General features: G+C 39.4%; 1 protein-coding gene across 3 annotated transcripts in view; it reads right to left on the reverse strand.

Annotated features, from left to right (window-relative positions):
- The window catches only part of Glud1 (glutamate dehydrogenase 1), a 69,803-nt gene that overhangs the window by 26,421 nt on the left and 33,082 nt on the right, over positions 1-10,300 (reverse strand). The window contains exon 1 of one of the 3 annotated variants that reach the window (XM_015500086.2): positions 9,962-10,300. The exons of 1 other annotated variant lie outside the window; for it this stretch is intronic. In XM_015500086.2, the coding sequence (XP_015355572.1) occupies positions 9,962-10,202 (241 nt within the window). In that variant the 5' untranslated portion in view covers positions 10,203-10,300. The remainder of the gene's footprint in view (positions 1-9,961) is intronic. One more of the 3 variants, XM_048801712.1, reaches the window with a different exon arrangement.

Consider the following 10,300-nt stretch of genomic DNA (forward strand, 5'->3'; position numbering starts at 1 on the left):
AGAGATAAAGTTTCCTGGGAAGCAAAAGTTTAGCTGCTAATGAAAATATATTTCTTTTTACTAAAAATTTAAAATAATATAATAATATGCTTATGTTTTCATTTAAATTTGAATCTCTCTTGACTACCACTCCTGCCTAAAGTCTTCTCCTTAGGAGTGACCATTCTTAGTGATATAAAATGTATATACTTTGAAATCATTTCCCTGCATATCTTAAACACATAGCTTTGTTTCATGTTTAACTTACTGCCTTGTTGTTGAAGATTAGGCATTAGGAGTATCTTGCTAAATTTTTTATTTTTAATTTTGTACTGGCAATAGAACCCAGGCCTCTATTCATGCTAAACAAACACTATACTACTAAGCTAAGCCCTAATCCCCTGATTTTTTCTTTATATTACAGGTCCTTTATTCTGACAATAACAATTTAGCCACAGACCTTTACCCAAACAGGTTGGAAATGATGCTAAACTACTGAGCATAAAGTTGGATAATGTTTAGCAAAAGATAATAGTAACCTGTAATAAAAAGGTTCAAAGAGGTAAAGACATGGAACTTCAGATATCATTTCATATAAATTATTTACAAGTCAAGGTGATATTTAAGATGGGTCTTCAGAGAGGAAAAATCATTGGCATAAGGGAGGCAAGGCATGGATGGGCACTGAAGGCATCCCTGTATTTCTTTTTTCTTTTTTAGTACATGGGATTGAGCACAGGGCTTCAGGCATGCTAACTAAGTACTCTACCACTGATGTATATCCCCCCTCCTTTTTTTAAAATTGAGGCAGAGTCTCACTAATTGTCCAGGATGGCCTTGAACTTGAGGTCCTCCTCCTTTAGCCTCATGCTTAGCTGGGATTACAGGTATGTACTACCATGCCTGATATATAGGCCTCTATTTCCAAAGATCATTTCATATCAGATTTCCTTAATTTTCAAAATTCCTTCCTTTTTCCCTAATATATAGTCCCTCTTATCTGCAAGAGATTCTTTCTAAGACTCTCAGTGGATGACTGAAGGTACAGATAATACTGCATCCTTTATATACTATGTTTTATTCCTATTCATCCCTATGATCAACTTTCACTTTTTACTTAAAGGAAGCACTTTATGGCTTCTCTTTGGCATATCTGAATTGCTAGCATCATTTTTTGTGTGTGTGCTTTGAAGCCATTAATAAATAAAATAAGAATCACTTGACATAAGCACTACCATTACCAAGACAGCTACTGACTGACTAATGGGGCAGGTAGCAAACACAGCATGGATACGCTAGGCAAAGTGATGATTTGTGCCAGGGAAGGATGGTATGGGATTTCATCCCACCACTGAGAATAGTGCACAAATTAAAACCATTAATTATTTCTTGAATTTTCCATTTAATATTTTCAGACTGTGGCTGATTGTAGGTAATTGAAACCACAGAAAGTAAAAACAGAAAATGGGGATGGGGGAGGCAACTACAACCCTTTTCTGTCCTTGGTACCATCATTTTTTATCAGTCTTTTGGAGTACAAGTTTTGTACTTATCTTTGACTCTTTCAAACAGTTTATCAATACCCATCCAACAAACTTAAAAGGAAAACTTTTCTACCCACACACTTCTGACACCAAACATGAGTTTTCTAAACTGCTGCAGACACCAACTTGATATTTTACAATTCTGACACTAACCACCCAGCATTAGTGCAGACCTATAGGTTAAGGACGATTTCCTCACTCCAGACACTAGTTGCACACTTCAGTCCAACTTGGCTACAAGTCAGGGATTCCCACGACCCCCTCCACAGGCTCAATAATTTGCTATCACACCTTACAGATCTCAGGGTACCGACTGCAGGAGTTTCCATTCCCAAAGAATTAGAGGTACGCTACCCTCCTGAGAGCTGGGTGCATTTACCAAACTGGAAGCTCTCTGAACTTCCCATCATCATTTAGGATCTCCCAACCCTGAGATTCTATTACATAGGCATGATTGTTTATATCATTAGCTATGGGTGATTAGATTTAAAATATCAAGGGTTTTAAGGGCTCTATATCAGGCACCAAATATATTTATTATGCAACAAATTCTACTCCTTACTATTTACAGACAGTTCCACTTGGGTAAATAATGAAAAAAAAATTCAGCCTTGTATTTAAAAAAATTTCTTTTTTTTTTTTTTTTTGATACCAGGGATTAAACCTAGAGGTGTTCAACCCCTGAGCCACATCCTCAGCCCATTTTTAATTTATCTTGATACAGGGTCTCACTAAATTGCTTGGGTTGGTTTTGAACTGGTGATCCTCCTGCCTCAGCCTTCCAAGCCACTGTTAATACAGGAGTGCACTGTGCCTACCTTTAAAAAGTCTATGAAAAGTTCCCCCAACAAAGCATGGCACATGCCTATAATCGCAGTGGCTCGGGAGGCTGAGACAGGAGAATCATGAGTTCAAAGCAACTTAGTGAGACCCTGTCTCAAAATATAAAAATAAAAAGGCCTCGGGATGTAGTTCAGCGGTTAGGTGCCCCTGGGTTCAATCATGGTAACAAAAACCAAACCAAACCCACAAAACTATAGGTCCTTTTGTTGCAGCGCTAGGGATTGAACCCAGGTAAGCAATGGATCACACATCTTAATGAATGGTCCTTATTCATTAAACCCCTAATATGGGTACCATCACCCTTGGTTATTCTTATACATACTTATGATAATATCAAACAACAACAATAACAAACAAAAACAGGACTGGGCTGGGATTGAGTGGTAGAGCACTTGCCTCACACATGTGACATACTGCATTTGATCCTCAGCACCACATAAAAATAAAGGTATTGTGTCCATCTACAGCAACAGCAACAAAAATATTAAAAAATAGGACTTTATAGGATATATTGCTGACTATGATAAATGACAAAAGGGACTACCAAAGCATTATACAGATTTAATGCAATTCCTATTAAAATCCCAATGACATTCTTCACAGAAACAGCAAAAGCAATCATGAAATTTATTTGGAAAAATAAGAGACCCAGAATAGCTAAAGCAAGCCTTAGCAAGAAAAGTGAAGCAGGAGGCATCACAATACCAGACCTTAAACTATACTACAGAGCTATAGTAACAAAAACAGCATGGTATTGGCACCAAAATTGACTTGTAGACCAATGGTAGAGAATAGAGGACACAGAGACAAACCCACATAAATATAGTTATCTCATACTAGACAAGGGTGCCAAAACACTCACTGGAGAAAAGATAGCCTATTCAACAAATGGTGCTGGCAAAGCTGGAAATCCATATGTACCAAAATACCTCTCTCTCTCACCCTGCACAAAAATCAACTCAGAGTGGATCAAAGACTTAGGCACCAGAACAGAGACCCTGCACCTAATAGAAGAAAAAATAGGCCCAAATCTTCACCATGTCTAGGATCTGACTCCCTTAACAAGACTCCTAAAGTGCAAGAAGTAAAATCAAAAATCAATAAGTGAGATGGATTTAAATTAAAAAGCTTCTTTTAATTTAGCAGGTGGCAGTTGGGCTCTGAAAATCCCTCAGAGCCCAACTGCCACCACCGGCTTCCCACAAGCCTCTCTCTCAACTACAAGCCTCTCCACCTCCCACAATCCTCCTGCTCTTGAGGCCGATTGGCTGGGTCACGTGGGCGGAGCCAAAAAGTCCCCCAATGAGCAGCTCCGTGGTCTGAAAGGGCAGGGAAACAGCCCAATGAGCATCACCGCAGAGGAGCCAATCAGCTAGATGTTGCTGGGGCGCTGTGAGCCAATCATCAGCTGGCAGTCTGAAAGTTTGCTGGGGCCCCTTAGCTGTGGCTCTCAACACTAAGCAAAGGAAACAATAACTGAGGAAAGAGCCTACAGATTGGGCTAAGGAACTGAACAGACACTTCACAGAAAAAGAAATACAATTGATCAAATATATGAAAAAGTGTTCAACATCTCTAGCAATTAGTGAAATGCAAATTAAAACTACACAGAGATTTCATCTCACTGCAGTCAGAATAGTGATTATCAAGAACACAAATAACAATATATGTTGGCAAGGATGTGTGTGGGGGGGAAAGGTACACTCATATATTGCTGGTGGGACTGCAAATTGGTGCAACCACTATGGAAAGCAGTATGGAGATTCCTTAGAAAATAGGGAATGGAACCACCATTTGACCCAGCTATCCCACTCCTTGGTTTATACCCAAAGGACTTAAAATCAGCAGACTATAGTGATGCAGCCACATCAATGTTTATAGCAACTCAGTTCACAATAGCTAGACTATAGAACCAACCTAGGGTCCCTCAATAGATGAATGGATAAAGAAAATGTGGTATATATACTCAGTGGAATATTACTCAGCTTTAAAGAAGAGTAAAATTATGGCATTTGCCAGTTAATGGTTGGAGTTAGAGAATATCATGCTAAGAGAAACAAGCCAATCCCACAAAACCAAAGGCGGAATGTTTTCTCTAATATGTGGAGCTAATTCACAATAAGGTGGAGGGCACTAGGGAAGAATAGCGTTACCTTAGATTTGGTAGAGGAAAGTGATGGGAGGGGTGGGGTGGGGATGTGGGTATAGGAAAGATAGTAGAATGAAACAAACATTATTACTGTATGTATACATGACTACATGACCAATATGATTCTGCAACATGTACACTCAGAAAAATGAGAAATTATATCCCATCTGTGTATATCGAAGTGCATAAATACATTCTACTATCATGTGTAACTAATTAAAACACATAAAAAATTTTAAAAATGGTAAAAGGAACCACAGTACTGATAACCTTTACAATTTTCATTTGTATTGTCTTTCACATTTTCCTTTAACACAGAAGCAATCCAGAAAAGTTTGGTCTGGAAAACTTTCACCAAGAACAATCAAGAGAAGTGACAATGACTCATGATAAACAGAATTTTTTTTTAGTTTTTAATGAAGACATGGTAAGGGAAACTCACTTTAAAATTATTCAAGTGAAATTCCTTAAAGATCACTGTGTCATAGAATAATATAGTTCTCAATCAGTGCTTACCACAAGATACAATTTGTAACTTTTTACATGAACAAGTCCCAGATAATAACGATTAAGAAGGTGGGTACCCGAAGGTGGGTAGCCTCCAACTCGGGATGCTCCAATTCTTACAAAATGTATTTTGCATCAGTGAGCAGTGTTTGTCTTCCTGCACATGGGATTTTTTCTGACCACAGCAAACTTGCTAGATGGATTCACACATACAAAGTCTGAGCTCAAATTCTACTATGTACTACCTGTGCCACCTTGCCAAAGGACAGACACATCACTCTTTAGTTTTAGCAGCATTTAGAAATCAGGATGACTGTTTATTTCATTAAGTATAAAAGCAACAAATGCATGAAAAATTCTTAGCTTTCACTGTTAGCTATTATTATTATCCCCTGCTTTGCCAATTGGTCTCTGTGAAGACAGAATGCCTGTGGCTTCAAAATTACCCAGGTACAGTCTCTTTTTAATAAAATTACTCAAAAAGGTCTTAAGTAGACCTTTTTAGTTTGTCTTTTTGCCCTTCACAAACGCTTTCCTCCTGCCTTTATCAGTAGTTTTTCCACATATGAATACTTCATTTGGTTAGTGAGTACTTCAATTTGCATTAATTTCTGTTTCTGGAAGGGGGAAATATTGATTTATCTGACTGGTTAGATTAGGTTTAGAGAAGAGTTTTGGATTTAACAGTCTTCAATGCTTATCTTGCAGGATACAGGAATTATGGCCATTTATGAATTGATGTGATTTATTAGAGCAATACCAGAGAATTTTCTCCTTACCTGTATTATAAAAACCATTGTGTAAAATAAACAGAAAAACAAAACAAGAAGATGCATGTCAAACTAGTGCCTAGATTTTTTTCAACACCAACATATTAGTGTTTTAGTCTTTATTGTTTCCAGGCAGAATCCTCAATATCTTTAACATTAGGGGATAAAAGCTAATTTTCCTAGCTGGGCACACCTAGTGGCATATTCCTATAATCCCAGCAACCCAGAGGCTGAGTAGGAGGATCACAAGTTTGAGGCCAGCCTTAGCAATTTAGCAAGATAAAAAAATAAAAAAAGAGTTAGGAATGGCTCCGTGGTAGAGCGCCCCCAGGTTTAATCTCCCAGTGCCACAGAGAACTAAACCTGGTTTTCCTAAGCAATTTAAGTCATTACCAACTATAGTAAATCCAATTTCTTCCCACTATAAGCCAAAGAGCTCATTTTTAAATTTCTTGGACTCAAAAGTTAAATACTATCAGTTTTATTAGAGTTTAATAGTCCTGGTGCTTAGCTTCCAATTTGTGATGCCCCAGTTCTTACAAAGTGTATTTTGCATGAGTGAGCAGTGTTTGTCTTCCTGCACGAGAAATTTTTTCCTGCTAGAGCAAACTTGTTAAATGGATTAACAAATGAATTAAATGGATTCACATGTACAAATGGTGGGAAGACTAAGTGACAATATCATGAACACATCTCCTCTGGAATCATAGGTCTTTATGCCTGAGAGGAAAAGTAGCATGTGACTTCCATGAAATAAAAAGGCTTTTATAATGGCAACACTTAAGTTTAGTTTTTAGTACTAGAAAGTACTAAAAACCAACACAACCTCAGGGCTAAAATGTTTGTTTAAATTCTGTTATCTTGTGGCAGCAAGATATAAGCAGTCACACTTCCAAAATATTAGAAAGTGTGTCAAATACCCAAATTTCAATGGTTGTCAATTGAGCATAGGAAACAGGAGTTCAATGTTTTTCTCCCCAGTGAAGACAGGGCATCTCATTTTAAAACAGTATTAGTATGTAATTGCAGTCTTCCCCAAGGTACTGCCATTGAACACACAATGAGGGGAATTACAGCCTTACAAGGCCTCCAACCCTCCCTGGCATCCTGTCATCAAAGGACCATCTATTTCCAACTGTTGCTTCTTGCATTTTGGTTCTTAAAACAAGTCCCGGGGTTAACACAGAGCATACTTTTTAATTTATAATTAAATAAAATATTTATTTTTATCAGAGAATTCCATTTATAGTCCATTAATTTTATTAAAGTCGTTTTAGAAAGTTCTAAGACAGGAGGAATCATTATGGAAGAATTTTGACTTAGTAGTTTTAAAATCAAGACAATGAGGGGCAGGCTTAAAAACTGACTCCTACATCAATGGATTGCTATTAATTTGTACTCTTTTCCCAAACTGACTTTTTTTGGGGGAGGGGCAGGGGTGCATTATCACTGAGCTCTATCTCAGGCCCTTTTGACTTTTTATTTCAAGACAGAGTCTCACTAAATTGCTGAAGTCCTTGCTAAATGCCAGAGGCTAGCCTTGAACTCGAAATTTGGTTATCCTCTTCCTGGCTTAGCCTCCTGCATTGCTGGGATTAAGTCACCCTGCCTGACCCAGAATAAATGATAAACTTTCCACTAAAAAGGTAGATTGGTCTCAGGTAGAACCATGGTAAATTAAATATAGAACTTACTCAGAGAAAGTGAATAGAAACAATTTTCAATGTTTTCAAACTCAGAACCTTCGAATGAGTCTTCTTAAATCAACCTCTCATTCTCACAATACTGATCTTTGCTGAATTTTTTTTTTTTTTGGTACTGGGGATTATTACACTTTGGGCCTCATATATATAGGCAAGTGCTATGAATCTGAGCTACATATCCAGCCCTTTTTGATTTTGAGACAGGGTCTTGCTGCTAAGTTGCTCAGGCTGGCTTTGAATTTGTGATTCTCCAGTCTCAACCTGCTGAGTAGGAGTAGCCACCATTCTTGGTGCGCAAAGTATTTTTAAGGCCTTATGTAGAGCTTCCTTTCATAGCCTACAGCACATCTTTCTTCAAATCCTTAACAGAGACAAATCTAATGGCCTTGGTCCTCAGTTAAATATGGTATTTGGGAAGAGAACAAAAACAATGTACTATTAAATGTACATTTCGAATAAAGTATTCACTAGCTACTCGAAGGTATTCAAACCACCTCTTTGCTTTACAGATGTAGTTTGTTGTTTTGATTCAAGCCTTAAGGATTCTATTTTAGGAAACTCAGGTACAATTGCTATGGAGGAAAGATTAGATACAGAAAGCTTAGGGTTGGGGAAAGGATGATGACCAGATGAGGTTCTCCTTTTGCAAAGGATACTGGAAGAGAAAGACAGCTTAGCGGGGTGGGGGTTGTGGGGGTAGGGAGTGTGGCTAAAATGTTTAAGAGGGAAAGATTTACTGAAGTTCAGAGATTATCAAAGGCACTTATCTCAATCACCTAACATATTCTGTATTTTTAGGACCCTAATGGGACCAAGGAAATTAACAACTTTTTTATTTTTTAAATTTAAAGATAGGGTCATCTGTAGTCCTTTTTATATTTTATTTTGAGGCAGGGTATCTCTAACTTGCTGAGGCTGACCTTCAACTTGTGATCTCCTGCCTTATAGTCTCCTCAGTTGCTGGGATTATTGCCTTTGTACCCAGCTTGATGTCCATTTTAAAGCAATATTGCAATTTATTATTTGCTGTATGTTGCCTCTTCTTCCAATATCCTTGTTTGCTTTTATGGGAGTCTGAACTTGAGTTCCTGGTTTGGAGAATAAGGGAGTGGTAGGAAGAGGGAAAGCAGTGTAGAATGACAGTATGCCCCTTTATATAATTTTGGAGCTGAAAGGGAAACTAGAGGTCAAAGTGATACCAACAGCTTTTAGCAGAGGAAACTACATGGTTAAAGGACAATTAGGCTTCAAAGGTAGAAGTAGGTGCAGTATATGCAAATTTAGTAAATCATTAAACCCTGGGTAGCAACCTTTGTTCTCCTGCTGAGAACAGGGTCACAGCTAAAGTTTTTCTGGTAGAGAAGGGATTTCTAAAAAATCACCCTCAGAATTAGGCTGCCAGTACAAGAGCAGAGGATAGGGTTGAGGCAGACAAAGGATCTAGCCCAACCTCCTCCATGCTTATTATCCAATCCACCTCTAGCAAGACTTCATCTCTCTGGATCCTTTATTTTACCTAATTTTTTTTTTTTTTGGAACAGCAACAAAAAAAGGTGGTTATGTCCCTTTCATTTTAGGACACTTTAAAACACATACTGTGCAATGTACTGAAAGTGGGGGTGGGAAAGAAAGCTTTCATTTATTTGAAAAAAAAAAAATCAATCTGACTTCAGAAACCAAATCTACACACATCCAAAAATTGAAACTACAGAATACTTCGAGGATTACTAAACTGTAACTGACTCATCTCTCTTCTTCACCTAGTTATCTTTTCCTTCAGCTCAAATCTGGTACTAGCCAGGACCAGTACACACCCCTGGAGCTGTTTCATTCCATTGGCTGGCAGGCCTTCTGCAGTCTACACCCTTTAATGTCAGGACACCCAGTGTTTATTTGTCAGAGACGTTAAACGGACCTATTTTTTTTGAGGGGCGGGCAGTACAAAACAAAGTGTAAAAATAACTAACTTCACAAGCGCTTAGTAATTTCTTTTGGTTAATAAAACTGTCTAGATTTCGAACCTTGAAGACTAGTCATTTTCTATTTTCCTTTTTCATCTGTCACTATTCCAAAAAAAAAAAAAATCAGAAAATAATTCTATAGTTTGCATTCGGGGGAAAAGTCAGAGGCCTACAAAAACTCTCACAGCACCATCGGATGGGCTAGGGGCCAGTCACTGCCTTCTCCAGAAGTGGAATTTGCAGGAATTGGACTAAAAGACCAGTGCAGTGTCTACTCTGATACAGCATTGGCATAGAGAGGCCAGCGGTGATGGCTCGCGGGGGAAGGACGCGGGCTGACTACACTGTGGTTTTAGGGCGGAAAAATCACTTATCTTCCAAAACTGCCACACCCGAGACCGGCTGGCCGGGGCGGAGAGCTTGGGAGGGGAACACCGCCCGCCCGAGCACAGAGCAGTTGCTCCTCGCAGGAGGGCGGGTAAGACGGGGCCCAGCGAGCGCTCACCTCCCTTGCAGGGCGTGCGGTGCTGGCTGTGTTGGGCCCGGTAGCCCTCGATGACCTCCCAGGAACCGTCGTCGCGCCGAATGGGGAAGGAGAGGCTCAGCACATGGTTACAGGGCTTGATGATTCTCAGGATGCCTCGCACCCGGTTCCGCTTCTGTTCCTCGCTCTCCCGGGTCTTCAGGTCCTCCACCAGCTTATCCTCCACAATGCTGGCACCACGGTCGAAGAAGCCCTCCACCATCTTGAAGAAGTTGGGGTCGTCTTCACGGTCGGCAGCCGCCTCGCTGTAGTGGCGCCGGGAGGGCGGCGTGAATCCCGGCTGCGGGGAGGCGGCAGGTT

Source organism: Marmota marmota, unplaced genomic scaffold, assembly GCF_001458135.2.
Source record: "Marmota marmota marmota unplaced genomic scaffold, marMar, whole genome shotgun sequence".
Classification (NCBI taxonomy): domain Eukaryota; kingdom Metazoa; phylum Chordata; class Mammalia; order Rodentia; family Sciuridae; genus Marmota; species Marmota marmota.